This window comes from Phyllobates terribilis, unplaced genomic scaffold (genome assembly GCF_046119375.1).
Source record: "Phyllobates terribilis strain yellow unplaced genomic scaffold, ASM4611937v1 Scaffold_4__5_contigs__length_816908805, whole genome shotgun sequence".
Taxonomy (NCBI): domain Eukaryota; kingdom Metazoa; phylum Chordata; class Amphibia; order Anura; family Dendrobatidae; genus Phyllobates; species Phyllobates terribilis.
The window spans coordinates 641,970,594-641,993,234 of record NW_027362764.1 but is presented as its reverse complement, the minus strand read 5'-3'; the positions used below and the strand labels follow the sequence as shown (position 1 = coordinate 641,993,234).

The 22,641-nt window shown below is 43.4% G+C and overlaps 1 protein-coding gene across 1 annotated transcript; it reads right to left on the bottom strand.

The window, feature by feature from the left end:
* Positions 1-6,886: 6,886 nt before the first annotated feature.
* LACTB2 (lactamase beta 2) lies at positions 6,887-20,790 on the bottom strand. The gene is made up of 7 exons (XM_073679405.1): positions 20,602-20,790; positions 16,499-16,662; positions 15,200-15,326; positions 13,982-14,160; positions 11,564-11,712; positions 8,931-9,012; positions 6,887-7,478 (listed from the first exon to the last, which is right to left on the bottom strand). Exons 1-7 carry the CDS (start codon positions 20,724-20,726, stop codon positions 7,435-7,437), a joined length of 870 nt encoding a protein of 289 aa, XP_073535506.1. The 5' UTR covers positions 20,727-20,790; the 3' UTR covers positions 6,887-7,434.
* Between the last annotated feature and the right edge of the window lie 1,851 nt (positions 20,791-22,641).

Sequence of the window (22,641 nt, the reverse complement as noted above, 5' to 3'; positions counted from 1 at the left end):
ATTGTAATACAGCTGCTATTCAATACATAGCTACTGGTGCCAGGTATTGTAATACAGATCCTATTCAATACATAGCTGCTGGTGCCAGATATTGTAATACAGCTGCTATTCAATACATAGCTACTGGTGCCAGGTATTGTAATACAGCTGCTATTCAATACATAGCTACTGGTGCCAGGTATTGTAATACAGCTGCTATTCAATACATAGCTACTGGTGCCAGGTATTGTAATACAGCTCCTATTCAATACATAGCTACTGGTGCCAGGTATTGTAATACAGCTGCTATTCAATACATAGCTACTGGTGCCAGGTATTGTAATACAGCTGCTATTCAATACATAGCTACTGGTGCCAGGTATTGCAATACAGCTCCTATTCAATACATAGCTACTGGTGCCAGGTATTGTAATACAGCTCCTATTCAATACATAGCTACTGGTGCCAGGTATTGTAATACAGCTGCTATTCAATACATAGCTACTGGTGCCAGGTATTGTAATACAGCTCCTATTCAATACATAGCTACTGGTGCCAGGTATTGTAATACAGTTGCTATTCAATACATAGCTACTGGTGCCAGGTATTGTAATACAGCTCCTATTCAATACATAGCTACTGGTGCCAGGTATTGTAATACAGCTGCTATTCAATACATAGCTACTGGTGCCAGGTATTGTAATACAGCTGCTATTCAATACATAGCTACTGGTGCCAGGTATTGCAATACAGCTCCTATTCAATACATAGCTACTGGTGCCAGGTATTGTAATACAGCTGCTATTCAATACATAGCTACTGGTGCCAGGTATTGCAATACAGCTCCTATTCAATACATAGCTACTGGTGCCAAGTATTGTAATACAGCTGCTATTCAATACATAGCTACTGGTGCCAGGTATTGTAATACAGCTCCTATTCAATACATAGCTACTGGTGCCAGGTATTGTAATACAGCTGCTATTCAATACATAGCTACTGGTGCCAGGTATTGTAATACAGCTCCTATTCAATACATAGCTACTGGTGCCAGGTATTGTAATACAGCTGCTATTCAATACATAGCTACTGGTGCCAGGTATTGTAATACAGCTCCTATTCAATACATAGCTACTGGTGCCAGGTATTGTAATACAGCTGCTATTCAATACATAGCTACTGGTGCCAGGTATTGTAATACAGCTGCTATTCAATACATAGCTACTGGTGCCAGGTATTGCAATACAGCTCCTATTCAATACATAGCTACTGGTGCCAGGTATTGTAATACAGCTGCTATTCAATACATAGCTACTGGTGCCAGGTATTGCAATACAGCTCCTATTCAATACATAGCTACTGGTGCCAAGTATTGTAATACAGCTCCTATTCAATACATAGCTACTGGTGCCAGGTATTGTAATACAGCTGCTATTCAATACATAGCTACTGGTGCCAGGTATTGTAATACAGCTCCTATTCAATACATAGCTACTGGTGCCAGGTATTGTAATACAGCTGCTATTCAATACATAGCTACTGGTGCCAGGTATTGTAATACAGCTGCTATTCAATACATAGCTACTGGTGCCAGGTATTGCAATACAGCTCCTATTCAATACATAGCTACTGGTGCCAGGTATTGTAATACAGCTGCTATTCAATACATAGCTACTGGTGCCAGGTATTGCAATACAGCTCCTATTCAATACATAGCTACTGGTGCCAGGTATTGCAATACAGCGCCTGTTCTCTTGATTAGGAGCTATTCTGCAGTACCCTGCAGTGACCCCTACGAACTGAATTGAGCATGGAATTGCAGCTTCATTCACTGTGTTTACATCTGGCAACTAACAAAGCTTATAAGAACTGATTGTGATTATCAATATTTTTGGAGGACCCCTTTTATGGGAACCTAACAGCTGATACATGCTGCCCAATCCACTGACAGCATGTGTCAGACACGGGCTGCATAATTTAGGCCATACATTTTTAACAGTTTAATAGCCGCCGAGGACGGTAGGTCCCCGGTAGCTTCTCCGTGCCCGCTTCCCTAGAGTGATATGACTCTCCCTGTACTCGCAGTGAGGGACCTGTCACTGCAGGGCAGCGGGCACGGAGAAGCCGCTGGAAACCCGCTTGTCCGACTAATCCCTCATGCGGCTCGGTCCCCGGCAGCTATTAAACTGTTTCTTAAGTACAGATCTGTCAGTAACCAGGCTTTATGAGCCTTTATGTAATAGACAAAGCACCTGGGAAACCCACACTTTCAATCTGATCTCCATAATTGAAACGCAATACCCAATAAGCTATTGGAGAATGTATTAACTGCTAAATTTGTCCTGCAGGTTGACGTAGTCAAGGGTTCACTTACTTTTCCTCCCTGCACTGTGGATATGTAGTTAATGTTTTCAATATAAATTCATGAGCGGTACAATGTGAATGAATGTTATCGTTACAAGTTGAGTTAGATTGCGTTCGGCAATGATTGTCATCAGACCATATTTTATTAGTAATCAATGCAAATTTTCAAGTTAATTTTAAAAAGGTTCACTTACTTTTGTTCACAACTTTGTCACAGTGATGCCAGGGGTGGACAGCTGCTTTGGTCACCATCCATAACACTTCTACCATAAATATTAAACTAATCTCGAAAATACTCTCAAACACAACCAAGTGTCACCCTTGAGTAATGTTAGAAAGCAAATAATTTCAATGTCGTGATCCGATTACAACCACTTATTAGGTAAATATAGAAAACATATAAATGAATGTTGTGAAGGATTCATAGAAACATGCGACGACTGCTCCCAAAATTATGTATTACGCTAGTCCTACACGAGATAGTTGTTACGGATCTGGATGGTGGGACCACTGTGCCGTAGTACAAGGAGGGACCAGAGGGGCATAACTAAGAGCCTACCCGAACTGACCCTGGCTACACGGCGGCTTAGTCGACTCCGTGAGCCAAGGAGGGACCGGGAAGGTGAACCAGGTGCCACTCTGGGACCGACCTCGTGTGAGAGTAGGCGACTCCCACGGGATTGGCAGGCGAAGTGGACAGGCACAGCAGATGGTCTGGCAGATGAGCACGGCTGGTAGGCAGGTAGTGCAGGAAGATGGATAGACTCGGCTGATAGGCAGGCGGGCACGGCCGGTAGACAGGCTGGCGGGCACGGCTGATAGGACAGGCTGGCGGGCAAGCACTGGGACCTGATGGCTGGAGAGAGTGTTAGAAAAACAAACTACAACATTGCACAGGCACCTCCATTTTGGAGGAGGTGCCTTACATAGTAGATGTCCTCCGGCCATTGGCTGGGGACATTTTAGGAAGGCGCGCATGGCCCCTTTAAGAAACAGAGAGCATGCACGCGCATGCCCTGAGAACAGTGCCCGGGGATCTGCGCGCAGTGCGCGCACCCCTGGCAGACACGGCGTGGGAGAAGGAGGGACGAGCGGAGGATGCCGGACCAGGGCCGCGGCTGTAAGGGTTGCGGCGTCTCTGCCGGGCAGGAGGCAGAGATGCCAACACTATAATAGTTGTCTGTCGAATGCCTGGCTGACTCCATTTTTTTGAAACTCTACCATGAAGTTAGATAGGACAGAGGAACAAGTCGCGGCCAAAACCCTCTAATAGTTGCTTACCATGTGAATAATTCATCAGTCACGTTAAAATTCAACATACGTGACCCTGATTTACCTTAATGTCTACCATTAGAGTTTTCTTTGAAAAATCCATGTGAATGGTGTTGACCTACAGAACCATACATAATCACAGGTATAAATGCAAACCTTTACCTAGATAAACATTAGAGCTTGGAAACATAAGCTATTATTACGTTTCCCTAGAATACCTATCCCAATTCCAAAACAGGCTAGTGTGAGTGTAATCGAAAAGTTTTCCACACAGGTGCAGCAGCAAACACAGAGAGACAGATCCTTTGTTGCGTTTGCCTGTTTTTAGCATTTTTTCATTTGCGCCTTTTCTGAAGTATATTTATTATGTGTTTGCCCTTTTTGTTCACTATTGTGGGAGTAGTTTAGGGAGAGCGGTTCACAAATGATGTCGCCCGACTCATCAGTTGCAACTGTACAACAAGTTGGAAAATTTGTCACAAACGTACTCCAGATTTTATGTATGGCAGTAATTTTTTCCACAAATTTTGCGACATTTTGAAAAAAGATGTGACTTTTTGCTCAAATAGTTGAAACAATGGTTAAAGACAGGAAAAAAAATGAACATTTTTGAATTTACACAAAATTAATGATCTGGCATTTTGATAATTTGGTGCAATCAATGTTAGCGAATACCACAAGATAAAAAAAGAAAGGTGACTTAAAAAAAAATGCAAATGTTGAATGGGGCCTGGTTTACACCACATTTTTGCCACACATTCGTGACTCCATCTGTAGTTCCATCTGAAGAAGCACTAGACTTCAATTACGGAACCAAAAACATGCAACTTTAGACTCCATTTGAGATTTTCTTCGGTTTTATCTTTGAAATCGGTAACACTAGCGTAGTTGCAGTACAGACTATTACATCTGGCTACACAAAACAAAGCTAGAAAATGCAGTTAAAAATACAGTAAAAAGACTAAAAAAAACAGCTTTACAGATTTTTGATAAAAGGTGGCTCAGTTGTTGATTTTCTTCCTTTTTATTTAATATTGAGGAAGTTTTGTAGTGTGATATTCGTAAAGGAAAACTATGAAATTCTAAAGGCCTGTTTGTTTCATGGGTATTTTGCACCTGTGCTGCCCCCATCTTCATCATGGGGTCTCTGTATACCGTAGTGCTTTGGTATTCGAGATCATTTAAAGGAAGAATCTAGCTATTCAGTATGTTGATATACTAGAAGGAGTATATCCAGGTTCTCATAAAAGATGGACCCACTTAAATTGTACCTACGACTGCTCCTTTTTAAATTATACCATAAACATTTGTCTAAACATGACTGAATAAAAATAAAGTGAATAAAACCGTCAGCAAGCAGTGTGTAAAGGACCCAACTGCTCAGCAAGAGGCAGGTCCGAGCTGCCGGGTTGTGGCAGTGTTCTTTTTTAATCAGTCATATTTAGACATATTTTAATGAAAAAGGCAGCTACAATTTGCATTTTGTTTGTTTTGGTTTACTTTCTTTTTTTAAATTATGCCGAAAACGCTGCTTTACCATGATGGCAGCAAAATAAAAGCACCCAGGCTTGGTGTCACGGGTGTGTCAGATGTGTCAGTCGCCCTGCAGTTGGTTGCAGGACATCTCTTCGTTTGGCATTACAGACACCTTGTTAGATCTGTCTCACTCTAGGACCCAGCCGCTACCCCCCCCCCCCCCGGCTAATTGACACCCAGGCCTGGGTGTTTAAATACTTCCTGTTTGTTATAAGGAGGTGCCAGTGATATTCACATGACCCCTTGTGAAGGCTTGGAGCTGTTGCAGTCTGCTTACTTCCTCTTTGGTGCTAATAGGCCATGTGTGTAATCTCTCTGAAGACGGCTCAAGCCAAGTTACTTTCCCCGTGTCTGTCTCCCCTTCCGGTCTTTAGTTGTTTGTGGGGACTGACTAGCACTCACCCCCTCCCCCTTCCCTAGCCAGGGCCTAGCTCTAGGGAGATACAACGTTTTAGGTTCCTGATTGGTGATTGGGGAGAAACCAATATAGGGACGATAGGGAAGACAGGGTGATAGCAGATCAGCCTACGAGGTCTCCTTTTCCCCCTTCCCTTCGTGTTGTACTTTGTCTTTCCTACACTGTACGTGACACTGGGTTCACATCACATTGCTGCCACAAGTTTGTCTCCTGTTGAGGCTTCCATCTGAGGTCCTGAAAAGGATTCGGAAGTAATGGAGCCATTCACTATAACGAGGCAGACAGTCACTTTGTATTCCTTCTAGCCTCTCTTCTGGCAGAGGCTGTGATTTTAAGCAGGCAACTAACTAAATAATATCATTAAGATCAGTGTGTGTGGAGAGGAGGGGGGCATTATAGGTATCTGGGAGGGCAGCTCACATTGCTGTCGATAGGGAGGAAAGCACTAGTGTTGAGTGAGTATGTTCTATTAACCCTTTCGCCGAGTATGCTCGGGCCGAGCTCCGAGTATTTACAGCTGCTCGGTGATAAGGTTAAATCGCTCCCGTGTGCATGAATTGCAGCTGTTTGACAGCTTTATTACATGGGAGCAGTGGCTGCTGCTACCACTTTTTGACAAAATAAGTGGCAAATTCTTGCAGGTGTGTAGAGCTGCATAGATGGCTGTACTGTGATAATATTCTTTACCAATGCAAATTCCGCTTTTCTGGGAATCCTACTGAATTTTTTTGGGCTTTTTTTTTTTTAACCAAAGGCAGGGTAAGTCTTAGAAATTCCTATCACACTGCACTTAACCTGTTGACTCCTGAGAAGGCATTTTTTTTCAAATGTAGCAACATAGAGTTAGGGTGCTTCCACATTGCGTTTAGGGGCACGTTCGCTAGTCCCGTCAGGGCATACATCCGAACCATCCACAAAACGGGATCCTGACTTACACACAGACAGGGCCATAGACTGTAATAGTGTTGGCAGAGCAAATACGCGGCCCGACGTGCATCATTTTTGGGAGTGTCCGCCTCCTCTAAGTGTACACTCGCGAAAATGATGCACGTCAGGGCGCACATTCGCTCTGCTGACACCATTACAGTCCCCATCTGTGCTTAAGTCAGCATCCCGTTTACTGAGGGTTCAGACTTAAGCCCTGTTTGGACCAGAGTACGTGTCCCTAAACGCAATCTGAAAGCACCCTTAGAGATACCAGTCACCACAATTGACAGAGGCTTGTACTTTCTTTGTAGTTTATTGAATAGTTACGTTTGTAGAGATAGATTAGAGTCTTAAAGTTTGAATATTGATGGGCTATTCTAAAAGTCAGGCCATCAATTTTGTAGAGCTGCATAGGACCTTTACGTCCTGAATGGCAAATCTGACTTGTTGAGAAAAATGTAGGGATTTATCACTGTGTTAATAGGCAGAATTGTCATTCAAGGATCTGTACAGACTTGCGACAACCCAGTGACCCACTTGTAAGTCTTCCTCTAACCTTTGACAATCAGGGCTCAGGCGGCTGTACTAAAACTTGTGCCAATCGCTCCGCAAATTGCACAGGTGACAGCCTCCTTGTGCAGCTCAGTGTGCTGATCTGCACGTCCATATAATATGCCCGTCTGAACGAGCCCTTAGGGGCAGCTTCGTGTAGCTGCTCAGTTTGCCTGGAGTGACCTTAGCAGACATCTCTTTAAATCATTCCTACATTTTTCCTCTTTACTTATTTTATTAAAAATATAATTAGTCATTATAATGTCACGTATTATATATGGTATTAGGTTAAATACAAATAAACCACTTAAATCTTTTTTAGTTTGAAAGAAATTTTCCATTCAGCGATGCATTTTGTAGATTTATTCAGACTCTTTGCTGCTTCCTTATAAGTGACTTTTCCATCTGATACTTGGTGACGGTTCTTGTACTGGAATAAAAGGAGTATACCAGTAATTAAATCTATAGGAAGAATCAAGGATTACTATTAAGTAGACACAAATGTGATAAAAAATTAAGAGGTGTGATTGCAAGGAGAACACTAGTGAGGAAGTTACAAGGCAATATGGAAGACAGCTGAATAATTGTGCTATAGCTATAACTGGGGGATTAACCTGTCGCAACTTTATTAATACTGCGAGAAAGCAGCTATGATGGGGGGAGGCAGAATACAAAGCTGTAAAAAGAAGGGTCCCAACTTATGGAACAAATATTAGTAAAAAAAAAAAAAAAAAACACAGCTCATTACATTGAGAATGTATTGCAAACTAGTTCTCCCTAAGAGGGAAAAATCGTTGTAGTGCCACCTACTGAAGGTCGCTATGATCAATGTAAGATCTGTGATCGTCCGATATCTGTACCCCCATGATCACCTGTTATCTCCAGGGGCAGGTGGGTATACACCGCATACAGAGCAGAACAGTACAGCACACAGCTCCTTACACGCTGCGGGGCTCTGCAGCGCGCAGCTCCTTACACGCTGCGGGGCTCTGCAGCGCGCAGCTCCTTACACGCTGCGGGGCTCTGCAGCGCGCAGCTCCTTACACGCTGCGGGGCTCTGCAGCGCGCAGCTCCTTACACGCTGCGGGGCTCTGCAGCGCGCAGCTCCTTACAAGCTGCGGGGCTCTGCAGCGCGCAGCTCCTTACACGCTGCGGGGCTCTGCAGCGCGCAGCTCCTTACACGCTGCGGGGCTCTGCAGCGCGCAGCTCCTTACACGCTGCGGGGCTCTGCAGCGCGCAGCTCCTTACACGCTGCGGGGCTCTGCAGCGCGCAGCTCCTTACACGCTGCGGGGCTCTGCAGCGCGCAGCTCCTTACACGCTGCGGGGCTCTGCAGCGCGCAGCTCCTTACACGCTGCGGGGCTCTGCAGCGCGCAGCTCCTTACACGCTGCGGGGCTCTGCAGCGCGCAGCTCCTTACACGCTGCGGGGCTCTGCAGCGCGCAGCTCCTTACACGCTGCGGGGCTCTGCAGCGCGCAGCTATGGCATTTCAGCTCTGTATACTGCGTACAGCTGGAAGTAATAGCAGATTATCAGTGAGGATGCCGGCTGTCGGACCAGCACCGATCTGATATTGATGACACCCATGCCACGATTTTACAAACACCACAAGAGACTTTAAATAGAAATGTTCTATGTTCTGAATAAAATGTTAACATTTTCTTCATCAGAAAAAATTCTATTGTTGATCTATGCCAAACACTGCAAGGGACCAAAAACATAAACATACTGTATCCACGAGTGAATGATAATGTGGCATGTGAAAGCTGAGGGTGATATGAATGTGGCACAGGCCGCTGAAGTCCACAAGAAAACTACAATGTTGAGCATTTAGTAGTCGGCGCAGTCAAATCAAAGACCAGACTTAAGATTATAAAACCTACTTATTTTTCCTTCTTTCTTTAGTTTGTGTAAATGATGAGTTAGGTTGAATTCTGCAGCTTCATGCAAGTACTCAGGGGTATCCTGTAGGAACAACAAGATTTTGAGAACAAACATTAAGGCCCAATAAAAAATACAACTGTTACAAAACATATCCATTTTGTATAGAACCTGCTTCATAATAACATCTTCGTGGTTAATGTGGCTCTCCAGCACATTGCACAGATAATGGTAACTCATCAATAATATTCTACAAGTGTTATGTGCTGCATACCAGATTAATTGCATCCATGGACTATGAACTCTTTCATCATGGAGACCTGTGACATGCGATCTCTTGTCAGGCAGCCAGTCCAGCACATGCTCTCCTGTGCGGACATGAAGTCAGTCTCTGACTTCGATTAGCTACAGCAGGGTTCCCCAACTCCAGTCCTCAAGGCCCACCAACAGGTCATGTTTTCAGGATTTCCTTAGTATTGCACAGGTGATGCAACTATTGCCTGTGCTGATGATGGAATTATCACCTGTGCAATACTAAGGAAATCCTGAAAACATGACCTGTTGGTGGGCCTTGAGGACTGGAGTTGGGGAACCCTGAGCTACAGGATTAATTCATCACCTATCAAATCTCTCCCGGCAGCTCAGACTCCCACCCTCCTTGTCAGGCTCTGCCCTCTCCGTTTCTTTGTATGCCGTTCCTCCTACTTTATATAAGAGATCAGTTGTACAGTAGGTACTGCAAGTCTCTTCAACAATTAGCTGTAGAGCACTTTGCCTGACTCACACGGTCTGCTTACACCATCATTGCGCGGAATTTCCAGTGTATCCTATGTTATGTAGCTTCAGCCTATCTCCCTGCCTCCTGCTTGTAAGAGCTGAGAGGGTAAAACCTATCACAAGCAAGCAGGAGGCAGAGGAAAAAAACTGAAGCTGCATCACATAGGATTAACTGAGACTCTGCTTTGTGAGTAGAGGACAGCTGTTCTATATCACTGAGCTATCACTGCTGCTATTAGATAGGATTTACAGCTAGTGCAATGTGATGAGACTCTTACCTCTGCAAAGTCAGAGACATCAAAAGAAATTAATTCTATAATAAGGGAACTACATCAAAAGGAAGAAGGAATCACTATGGTCAGAAATGACACACTGACTAAAACATTTATACACATGGCATACATTAGAGAAAGACTCTACATTATTCTTTAATACGTTCCATAAGACAACACATTTTTCAGTGCAGCCTGCAGCTCTTATATTATGCTTGGAAACACTTCTCTGCCAATTGGGCCCCCTAGTGGTTATACTGAGATGATAAAACTTTCTGTAAAATCACACTACAGTTTTCCCCAGGCACCTGAGAGCTGTGTGTTCTCGCTATGCCGATTCCCAGACAGATCTTCCTACACACAGCTGCAATATACCCAGAGAGTTTAGGAGAGAGACAACTGCAGGCTGTAGCCCCACACAGAGCCTTTATTTTAGGGCATCTACAAGGTGTCCTATTATACAGTGCAGATAGTGGGTATACCTGCACCAAATCAATATTTTTTTCATTTGCAAATGTCAGGAAAAAAATGTCATCATGAGAGCCCTCTGAGCACTCACAAGCAGCAGTAGCGCAGGGAGGGAATCGTGTGGAAGTTTAAAGTTGTCCATGAAAATTAGATTATGGGCACACTAAACACAGAAAATGCACAAACAATAAAATAATGTCCCAGCAATTCCTCCCTTAAAGGGAATCTGTCAGCAGGTTTTTCCTATGTAATCTGAAGACAGCATGCTGTAGGGGTTATAACATAGATTTCAGCGATGCCACTCTTATCAAGCTCTGTGGTTTTGTTTGCTTGCAGTGATTGTTTAAGCACCAGGAGTTTATCATTGGTGGGACACAGCAGCCTGTGCCTGGTAGTCTGACTCCGCCCCCTTCTGTGATAAGCAGCTCATTGTCTATAGACATTGTACATACAGAGGCTGGTGTGGGCGGGGTTAGCTGTGGTGTGGGCGGGGCTAGCTTTCTCAGCTCTGCTGTATTGCTAAATCTAAAAACTATATGAGAACGGTTGCTCCCAGAAATCCAAGTGATACATCGTTGGATTCAGGGTCTCTTTTCCTACATTATGCTGCTCTCTGATGAGGTAGCAAAAACCTGCTGACAGATTCCCTTTAATAATTTCCTTTTCTTTGACGTGATTTTGACTTATATTACAATGAAAGGGAAAAATATAGACAAAAAAAATCTTTCTAGGCGCTCAACCCAGTCCTGTGTGTGGCTGTAAGGGTTCATTTACACGAGCAGATAATGGTTTAGGCGATAACTGAAGTGATAGTAGCTCACGACCAAAGAGCAATGTCAGACAAGTGTTATACAGGACGAGCATCATGAAAGACATGGTTGAATAGGGATCATTCCACGCCTCCTTTTTATTATTTCCGAGCGATCTCCATTTAAATACACAACCTTCAGAAGATGAAGGAGAATTTTGTCGCTCACCTAAACGAGTTCATGCATGCTGAACAAGCAATTCTGGATGCTCAACCCATTACAACTAGCGTGAACGATGGTTTTCACCTGAACTGTCACCTCTTTTGCAAATGAGGAGCTCCAGGAATTAGCAGGGGTGCAGTCATTTACCTTGTACACAATTTTAACTAGTTCCATGGCAGTCAGAGATTTTCCAGAATTCTCTTGTAATGTTTGAAGAATTTGCTGTTCCCGAGCTTGTCTATGTAAAATATACTCCTGAATTTTGGCTATTGCACCTTGAACAACTGGGCCATGACCTGTAAGTAAAAAAGTAAAAGGTATAAATGATCTCTGGTAATTTCTCATTGAAAAAACTGAGCAAGAAACGATGGATGGAATTAAAGGGGTTTTCCAAAGATGTGATAAAGTGGCCCTGTCATCTAATTCAAGCGGAAGCCTGTCCTCTTTTCATATCAGGATGGGTTGCAGCAGTCAGAATATGCAAATTGTCTCTTCAGAGAGGAAGAGGACTAGAACTCTAGCGCCACCTATTGGACGTAGCAATCCTCTCACCCAGCCAAACCAGATCTCACACTTTGCACTGACGAGGGGCAGCATCCCGAAATACAGTGTCTGCAAATTGAGATTCTGGTTTTGGCTTTTATCCTAAGTCATGTGGCAAGGCTCGTTAAAGGGTCAATATTGACTTTAAAGATTGCGACTTCCAATAGGTGGCACTAGAGTTCTAGTCCTCTTCCTCTCTGAAAAGACAGTTTGCATATTTACATTTCCCAGAAGAGCACTGCAAGGTTTAAAAGTCTCCTCACCATGGCATGCCAGGCTTGACATGTCACTCTCCACAAGGAGAAACGTTATCCCTTGGATCAGCAGTCAGAAGAAACACAGCTGAGACTGGAGTCTCAGCGGACAGAGGAGCTGTATTGTAAGCACACGTACCAGTAAGCTACCGGAAAAAAATCATTTGTGTTCAGTAAGGCAAGGAGAACATTTATTTCTTCTCTTGTCACACCCATACTCCCGGAGCTCACCTGCATGTGTGCTTACACTACAGTTCCTCTGACAGTTGAGACACAGGTCTCAGAAGCTGTGTTTTTTCAGACTACAGTTCATTCTGACACATGACTAAGAAGGGCTGCAGTTTGAATTTGGTAACAGGGACCATTTTATTACATTCTTGGAAAACACCTTTAAAGACCTCCAGAGGGTATAAGCAGGGAACCTTGAAAAACAAATGGAATAAGCAGAGACCCAGGAATTGAATGGAAATTTTGTTAATGGTTTAGATAAAGCTTCACTTTCCTATGTATACAATCTAACATTCTCAGGTGTCAAATCAATTTATAAGGATGCCTGCTAATCTATTACTTACAAATGTGTATGTACACACTGTATGGAGAATATACAGTAGATAGGAATATGTAGCAACAACAAAATGTCAGCACTGGAGACCGTGGTTGAGTTTCTAATGAATTTTCATTTGCTAACAAAAAAAAAAAAATAATAACCTCAACCACGAAATCTAGAAATTACTGCTAAAAGTAAGCAGGAAATAAATTTGACCAAATTGTTCCATTTTTAGTTGGTAAACAGCTGAGGGATTTACTGATCTTTGCGTCCTACATACCACACAGGGCAAGTGAAGAGGCTCCGGCTGCAGTCAGCTGTCATAAAGAAGTTTTTCAAATTAATAAAAAAGCTGCAACCAATCATTTGCCTCAGCTGTGCCATAAACCGCTGAGGCCAATGATTGACTGCAGCAATCATGAGGAATATGTAGTAATTCCATATATCACTGGATGATCAGGAACACTGTGCTAAAACAGTGAGGATGAAATGAGCAAGTAGATTATTATTTTAGGAGTATTGCTGGCTGTGTGCAGCTTTTTAATTAACGTGAAAAACAATTTTAAGGTGCCCATACACATTAGAGGAAAGTCAACCAACCCACTGGTGGTTACAGCCAAATATCTCATGTATGTGGAAGTGTCTCGACCACTGCAACAGACGTAGGGGGTAAAGAATAATTAGGATGATACCATGCCTGATCAATTGTCTCCACAGAATATGTGTCAGTGATAGAGGTGTCTGGCAGCAGGTTATTTCCCTTTACCCTATCAGCACAGAAGGACTGTTCAACTAAACACAGGTGCTTGGTGCACCCTTGGTGTGGCCAAACAGTTCATTGCACCTCCCCTACTTGTTTTCCATCATTCTCCATCCTTCTCTGAGTCCTATAAAGCCTTTGCTGTCAATCAGGGAAAAGACAGGCAGGAATAGATAAGTAGAGAAGTAGTTGGTGAGAGTGCACTAACATATTTGGCCAAGGATGCACTAAGCACCTGTGCGTGGTTTTAGCATTCATTTTGTGCGGACTCACGCTTGTGCTTTAAAGCGAATGTCTATGAGAGTCTGGGGACAATACCGGTCTGCCAAATGAGAGTTCAGCCGATCCGCGGGATCCCAGCCTTACAGCCAGCCTGAAGATTGTTAGAAGTAGCCGACTACCTGGGACACACAGAGAACTTATAGACCCACTGGTGACTAATTACACAATAAGGTACTAACCTGGGTAAATTTTGTCAGCCTTCACATCTAGCAGCTTTTCCAAAGACTTCATGTAATCATACAACTCTTCAAACACCGCTGTTCCTTCTCCAAGTATGCAGTCCCCAGAGAAAATGGCATTTTCTTCCAGTAAAACCAGAGCCATGTGATCGTCTGTATGTCCGGGTGTGAACAGGACTCTGAGCACAATACAGAATGGAAGCATTAGTATTTGTGGAAAAGTGAATGGCCTTTGTTGGTGCCGATATACAGATCTAGCTTACAGGATTACACTGGGATCTTCCGGAGCAGAAGTGTGGTGCGATGGTTTTCAGTGAAGCTTAGGAGCCAGGATTACTGAGCGACACTGAATTTGGAAGCAGCTCATGTGTTTGCAGATGTGACATAAAACACACTAGTACGTTTATTTGCTCAATGTTACCTGGCTCTATATTCTTCTCATCCTGCAAGTTTACAGCGGTGGGGAAGGACATGGCTTTACACAGAGCCAAAACCACTATGAACAAGGCAACAGGAGCTATACTGCTTCCGCTCAATGATCATTATCCTCCGTAGCCTGCCCGGCTCATCGTCCAATCATCATAACAAGCTGAATAATTGTATGGTGGATAATTATTTTACCTTATTCAGGTCAACGTGAATCTGCACTGAGTGTTCAACTTTGTCAATTTCTGGTTCAAAATTGTGTACTGTGCTAATTTCTTAATATAGCTTTATAGCAGTGTGGCTCAGTTTTCCTACTACAAAGCTCCCAACCCCTTGGATACAAGTAGATTTAAAAAAAATGACTACCCATATCTACCACCAGAGGGAGCCTGAGAGCTTATTGTTCTCAATGTGTAAAGAGCATGCAGTAAGCTCCTAAGCTCCCTCTAGTGGTGACTGCTAAGAGCAAGTATGTTATATTCTATGCAATGAATCAGGAGCTCTGTCAGAAAAATGGTTTCAATGCCTATAAAAATATACTAAGAAATGAATCTGCATAATCATTTTATTTAGACATATATCTGTAAAAAAAAAATGATATTTAACCCCTTCCTTGCATATATATACACATACATAATATTGAAATTTCTGGTCATCTCCCTGCTTCCATATCTAGCCATGCACGGACATTATATGGTTACTGCAGCAGGCAGCGATGCTTTGTGATCTATGCGTGACCTGATCTGCTTCCTGGGGTTTCTGTTTGTGCGGTCCGGCAATGGGTGTACTTACTTCAGGGTGGCTCCCTCTGTTCTTATCACATCTCCATCTTTAAGATATTTGTACTTTTGCTCTCCTGCCCCAATCACCTCTTCTTGATGTGGGATCCGAGGAAGTTTACTGACGCTGAAGTCTGAATCTACAGCAAGGAAGACAATCCAATGTTTTGAAAGTGTTCACCAACCTTGTCATTTTCAGTAAATAAACCTGATCCGTCTATAATGAATGTTCTGTATGGTGTATGTGAATCCCTGACTATTTTCACTTTCTCTGCTTGCGGTCGGTGTCTACACCAGTGATGCACATATACGTGGAACATTTTTTTTTTTTTTAGAATTGGTTGCAGTTCCTGAACGTAAATCATGAATGTTTCAATCCACTGACAGCAAGCAGAGATCTTGAATTAATACATAAAGGATATTAGGAAGGTGCAAAATTTGTAAGGAATAATGAATTTGTTAATATAAAACCACTAAGTAGTTAACCAAAAACGCAGCTATGTGCTTGTCTGTCAGCTATAAACACTGGACAGACGTATGGACTCACCAGGGAGATAAAATTATATTGTATGCTACATATGATGCAACATTTTTGCAGTGACCCTTTTCCATAGCTAATTTTCTTTATTTTTTGCTATGGGGCTAAGATCTTACAGTTACTTGCTACTTCTGTCCGGTGCCAATCTCTCTGCTGGCTCAGATCAGTCATGGTCTGCTCCAGCCGGCAATTCTGCGTCTTCCGGTGATGTGACGGTCTCCGGTCTCTGCAATGTCAAACTGATTGACAGCCGGCTCCCTGATGCCCAACTGCGGAGAGCCAGCTGTCAATCAGCATGACGTCGGCGCTCGACAGAGCAGCCCGGAAGAGGATGAGCTGCTCTGGTGACGTGAGGTAGAACTGGTGGCAGAAGAGGTCCATGACCGCTCTGAGCCGTCAGCGATCAGCGCCGGGGCAGAACAGGCAGGCAGTTAGGGACTACCTGCCTGTAAGATCTTGACTTCAGAGAAAAAAATAAACAAAGTCCCAGAAAACCCCTTTAAAAAAGGAGCTGAACTGTTCAGTGTTTCTACCGGCCGCTGCCAGCACTAATAACAGATAACAATGGGGGTGCTGGGTGTCGGACCTCCACAAATAGAATATTGATAGTAGGGCATCAACACTATATGTCTGGACAATCCCTTTAAGGCTTTCCCATTATTTCCACAAATCTTCCCAAAGTTACAATGGGTCTGTGAGAATATACAATGCGTGTGCATTACTGCTATCAGTAATAAAACCTTCCAGATCTCACACAACAGGACGATAGCCCACCATTCATGATATCTCTGCATATGTCGCTTATGCCCCCGGAGTGGTCGTGGTGCCAGTGAGTGATGAGGATTTCTTGGATGGCAGTGCTGGAGTCCTGGAGGACTTGCCTCAGAGTGCTGATATATTCTGGGACTGCTGGCTCCCCTGTGTCAATGAGAATCCTCCTAAATGGATAAATCACAGTAACAGCAAATCTTTTATTTCGCCAAATAAGCAGCAATGAAATGTCCATTTTATAGGAAATAGTAGAAGCTGTAATCACTAGTGCTTGAAAGTTTGTGAAACCTTCAGAATTGTCCATATTTCTGCATAAAGTTCCACTTAACCCCTTCACCACCTTGGGTTTTTGCGTTTTTCGCTCCCCTTCTTCCCAATATGGCCATGTGAGGGCTTATTTTTTGCTGGACGAGTTATACTTTTGAAAGGCACCATTGATTTTACCATATTGTGTACTAGAAAACGGAAAAAAAAAATTCAAGTGCGGTGAAATTGCAAAAAAAGTGCAAATCCACAATTGTGTTTTTTTTTTTTTTTACCACGTTCACTAAATGCTAAAACTCACCGGCTATTATGATTCTCCAGGTCATTACGAGTTCGTAGACACCAAACTTGTATAGGTTCTTTTTTATTTAAGTGGTGAAAAAAAATCCAAAGTTTGTAAAAAAAAACAAAAAAAAGGCGCCATTTTCCGAGACCCGTAGCGTCTCCATTTTTCAGGATCTGGGGCCGGGTGAGGGCTTATTATTTGCGCGATGAGCTGACGTTTTTATTGATACGATTTTGGTGTAGATACAATGTTTTGATCACCTGTTATTGCAATGTTACGGGGACCAAAAAAAATTAATTCTGGCGTTTTGATTTTTTTTCTCATCACGCCGTTTACCGATCGTATTCATTATTTTTATATACTGATAGATCGGGCGATTCTGAAAGCAGCGATACCAAATATGTGTATTTCTGATTTTATTTTAATTTGAATGGAGCAAAAGGGGGGTGATTTGAACTTTTATATTTTTTTATTCATTTTTTTTTACTTTTCACAGGCTTCAATAGTCTCCATGGAAGGCTAAAAGCTACGATCATCTGATCTCCTGTCTACACATAGAAGGGCTTCAGCCCTGCTATGTGTAACAAAAATGCTCATCTGCTGACCTCTGGGCGGCGTTCATAGCAGATCAGCTATGACAACCACAGGGATCCTCTGCAGATCCGGGGATGTCATGCCAACCCATCGGTGCCCCACGATCATGTCACGGGCGCGCCGATGGGCGGAGCTAGGGAGGCGCTTCCGGATCGGTCATGTTAAATGTCAGAGATTGACAGCAGCATTTGACATGTTAACAGCCACAGATGGATCGTGATTCCACCCACAGCTGTTAGGGACCCATGTCAGCTGATGAAATCAGCTGTCATGTGGGCTCAGTGCCAAAGCCCGCACCGAAAAGGGGGAGGCGACCTATGACATACCTATACGTCATAGGTCGTAAAGGGGTTAAACTACAGATTTTTACATAAGTCCTAAAAGTAAATAAGGAAAACCAAATAAAATAAAAGAGTGAAAAATATTAGACTGTCATTTTTTTAAATGTGGAAAATGATCCAATAGCACAAGTCTGTGAGTGGCAAAAGTATGTGAACCTTTTGGATTAACAGATAATTTGAAAATGAAATTGGAGTCTGGTGTTTTCAATCAATGGGACGACAATCAGATGTGAGTGGGCGACATGTTTTTATTTTAAGAACAGGGATATATCAAACTCAGATCTTCACAAAACAAGTTTTTAGAAGTTCATCATGGCAAGAAATAATGATATTTTTTTTTCGGATGTGCACTCCTCCCATTTGGCACAGGCAATTTTAATTAGCAGGAGACTGCAAAGAGGGTCTAGCCTATTTTTGCTCTCACTTGAGAGCTTTAGGAAGGTGAGTCACAATGCTCCTTTCTTGTGGTGTTGGTGCAGTGTGTCGGCCATTGTTGCTGTGGTTTTGTGCTTTTGGGCCGGTGTGGCCTGGAATCATGGGGACTCGGCCTTGCAGCATGGGTGCTGTGAGGCACCAGGCCGCCCGCCCTGCTGGTGCATTGTCGCTGCGGCGGTGGTTGGCGCACGGCTCCGCTCCCGTTCAGGCAGGAAATGTTAGGACCCACTACGAGGTTTGCTGTGACGTGGCAGTGGGCTTCATACAGTCTGATCAGAATGTTAAACTAAGAACCTCATGTTCAGTTTTATATATTTTTGCCGAGAGGCATTAGATCAACGTATGTTCTTGGAGGTGATGTTCATTCTCTTTTTTTAGCTCAAGAAATAATGATATGTCTGAGGACCTCAGAAGAAAAGCTGTTGACTCTCATCAGGCTGGAAAAGGTTACAAGACCATCTCTGAAGACCATGTACTCCACCAATCTTAGTGAAGGGGCGTTTTGGAGTAGGATGCGCCAAATTCATTTGGAGGAAACAACCATTTAATGAATTTGGCATCCCTTCAGCATTGCGTGCACCTCCTTGCATCTTGCCAGAAATGTTACTCCAGTCATGGACAGAAGTAACATTGCTAACATAAAAATTATTGTTGAATTTCACACGTCCTGCCTCCTGCCAGGCTATGCCCATTTTGGCGGAGCTGCTGAAATTGGTGTGAAAAGTAACCGTTGGTGCAACTCCATGTTGCTCAAAAATGTTGCCAGTTTTCTGACGTAAACCCTTTGGTGTATCCGGGCCATTATGTACAAATGGAAAAAATTCAAGACCATTATTGCCCTCCCCAGGAGTGGTTGATCAACAAAGATCATTCCAAGAGCAAGGTGTATAATAGTCTACGAGGTCACAAAGGACCCCAAGGTAACGTCTAAGTAACCAAAGGCCTCTCTTTTATTCGCTAATGTCCATGAGTCCATCATCAGGAGGAAGCTGAATAACAATGGTGTGCATAGCAGTATTGCAAGGAAAAAGCCACTGCTCTCTAAAAAATAATATTGCTGTCCATTTGAAGTTTACTAAAGACCAGAGCTGGATGAGCCTCAGGACAAGGCTCCATAGGTCTTGGACGACAGATTTGGGGAACAGCATGGAAAGTGCTAGACTATGTCGGACCTGCGTGGGAACTTTTTTTTTTTTTTTTTTTTATAATAAATTGGTCAACGAGGGATAGTTTCTTATTCTTATTTCTCTCTTTTTATGTTTTTCAGGTTTTCATTTGTGGACTACGTCGGACCTGTGTGGGATAGATATATATATTTTTTAATAAAGTGGTGAACCAGGGAATCGGTTGGCAAGTGGTTTTTTTTTTTTTAATAAAGTAATTTTGTGTTTTTTTTTTTTTTTTTTTTTTTACTGCTGGGTTAATAGGGGTGTCTGATAGACGCCTCTCTATTACTAACCACAGAGATTTGTCAACTGTGTTTTTGGACAATTCACAGCGGACATCAACCCCAACTACCATTATCCCGATTGGCAACACAGCAGGGCTACCTGGACGGGACGGGCAAAGCGCCAGACTTAGAGTATCTCATGTGATGTGCCAATTCTAGGGTGGCATAGGGCTGGTATTATTAGGCTGAGAAAGGCACCTTCCCTGTTAATATCAGCCCGCAGCTGTCAGCTTTACCTTGGCTGATTATAAAAAATGGGGGTATGGGATCTCACATCGTTTTATTCATTTATTAACTTATTAGGTTAACAGCTGTAACAATAGGTCAAAATACAAGACAATAAAGGGCGCCATTTTTATAATGTGTCCTGGTGTTGTGAAATTAGATGTCTATCTATAAAGGGTATTTGCAAACCTTTGACACATAAAAATCCTTGTTTTCTGCAAGGCATTTTGCTTCCAGTAGGTGTCAGACGTGCACCACTGATATCACAGGTACTGGTGGGACAGTGTGAGAACCTATCCAAATGTGACTCCTCTCCTGGGCTGAAGCCAATCTGCACATGTCCCTATCAGCAGGGTGCACCGGGCTGGCAGTACGGACAGCACTACAAGTCCCAGCACTGCCCGTCACTCCGGTTATAGTTCACAGGGTTAGGAGCCGCTTGCCTTACTACAGACGACCACTGGAGGCGATATGCTCCCACCACAGCCGTGTAACGCCGACACATACTGACCTCCGGCCGGTGCCCACCAGATATGTGTTGGTGCCCTGTAAGGTCATGGGCCCCGGGTTACAGCCCAGCACACGGATCACCCGGGAGGACAAGTGCTCTATACGGGGCAGAAACGATAGCGCCATCCTGGATTCCTATACGGACCTGCACTTCCCCTTCTGACGTCAGAACATCATGTGACAAGTGAAGTCACATGGTGCTGGAGAGGAGAGTGCAGCAGCTCGGAAGCCTGACCCCGGGATCAGAAGCTACACGGCGAGGACGGAGAGCAGATGTGTCTGCCACTATATATAAGCCTCGGCCACTGAATAATCGCTAGAAGAGGCGTCCCTATAACCAGTCCCACTATAACCAGTGCCCCTATAACCAGTCCCACTATAACCAGTCCCACTATAACCAGTCCCACTATAACCAGTGCCCCTATAACCAGTCCCACTATAACCAGTCCCACTATAACCAGTGCCCCTATAACCAGTCCCTCTATAACCAGTCCCTCTATAACTAGTGCCCCTATAACTAGTCCCTCTATAACCACTGCCCCTATAACTAGTCCCTCTATAACCACTGCCCCTATAACCAATCCCCCTATAACCAGTCCCTCTATAACCAGTGCCCCTATAACCAGTCCCACTATAACCAGTGCCCCTATAACCAGTCCCTCTATAACCAGTGCCCCTATAACAATCCCCCTATAGCAAGTACCCCTATAACCAATCCCCCTATAACCAGTGCCCTTATAATAAGTCCCTCTATAACCAGTGCCCCTATAACTAGTCCCTCTATAACCAGGGCCCCTATAACTAGTCCCTCTATAACCACTGCCCTTATAACTAGTCCCCCTATAACCAGTCCCTCTATAACCAGTGCCCCTATAACCAACCCCCCTATAACCAATGCCCATATAAGCAGTGCCCTATAACAATCCCTCTATAACAAGTGCCCCTATAACCTGTGCCCCTATAACCAATCCTCCTATAACCAGTGCACTTATAACAAGTGCCCTTATAATAAGTCCCTCTATAACCAGTGCCCCTATAACTAGTCCCTCTATAACCACTGCCCCTATAACCAGTCCCTCTATAACCAGTGCCCCTATAACCAGTCCCTCTATAACTAGTCCCTCTATAACCACTGCCCCTATAACCAGTCCCTCTATAACCAATCCCTCTATATTCAGTCCCTCTATAACCAGTGTCCCTATAATGAGTGCACTTATAACAAGTGCCCATATAAGTCACTCTATAACCAGTGCCCCTATAAGTCACTCTATAACCAGTGCCCCTATAAGTCACTCTATAACCAGTGCCCCTATAATAAGTCACTCTATAACCAGTGCCCCTATTGCACTTATAAGTGCCCCTATAATAAGTCACTCTATAACCAATGCCCTTATAACAAGTGCCCCTATAATAAGTCACTCTATAACCAGTGCACCTATAACCAGTGCACTTATAACAAGTGCCCCTATAATGTCATTCTATAACCAGTGCCCCTATTGCACTTATAAGTGCCCCTATAATAAGTCACTCTATAACCAATGCCCTTGTAACAAGTGCCTCTATAAGTCACTCTATGACCAGTGCCCCTATTACCAGTGCCCTTGTAACAAGTGACCCTATAATAAGTCACTTTATAACCAGTGCCCTTATAACAAGTGCCCTTATAAGTCACTCTATAACCAGTGCCCCTATAACAAGTTCCCCTATAATAAATCACTATAACCAGTGCCCCTATAAGTCACTCTATAACCAGTGCCCCTATAAGTCACTCTATAACCAGTGCCCCTATAATAAGTCACTCTATAACCAGTGCCCCTATTGCACTTATAAGTGCCCCTATAATAAGTCACTCTATAATCAATGCCCTTATAACAAGTGCCCCTATAATAAGTCACTCTATAACCAGTGCCCCTATAGCCAGTGCACTTATAACAAGTGCCCCTATAATGTCACTTTATAACAAGTGCCCCTATTGCACTTATAAGTGCCCCTATAATAAGTCACTCTATAACCAATGCCCTTGTAACAAGTGCCTCTATAA

Coding starts and splice junctions, on each gene's coding strand:
- LACTB2 (XM_073679405.1), bottom strand. CDS start 20,726: ATGGCGCTATCGTTTCTGCCCCGTATAGAGCACTTGTCCTCCCGGGTG. Junction 15,327..16,498: donor ATGCAGAGATATCATGAATG/GTGGGCTATCGT, acceptor TCCTTGCTGTAG/ATTCAGACTTCAGCGTCAGT. Junction 9,013..11,563: donor TAGTTAAAATTGTGTACAAG/GTAAATGACTGC, acceptor TTGTTCCTACAG/GATACCCCTGAGTACTTGCA.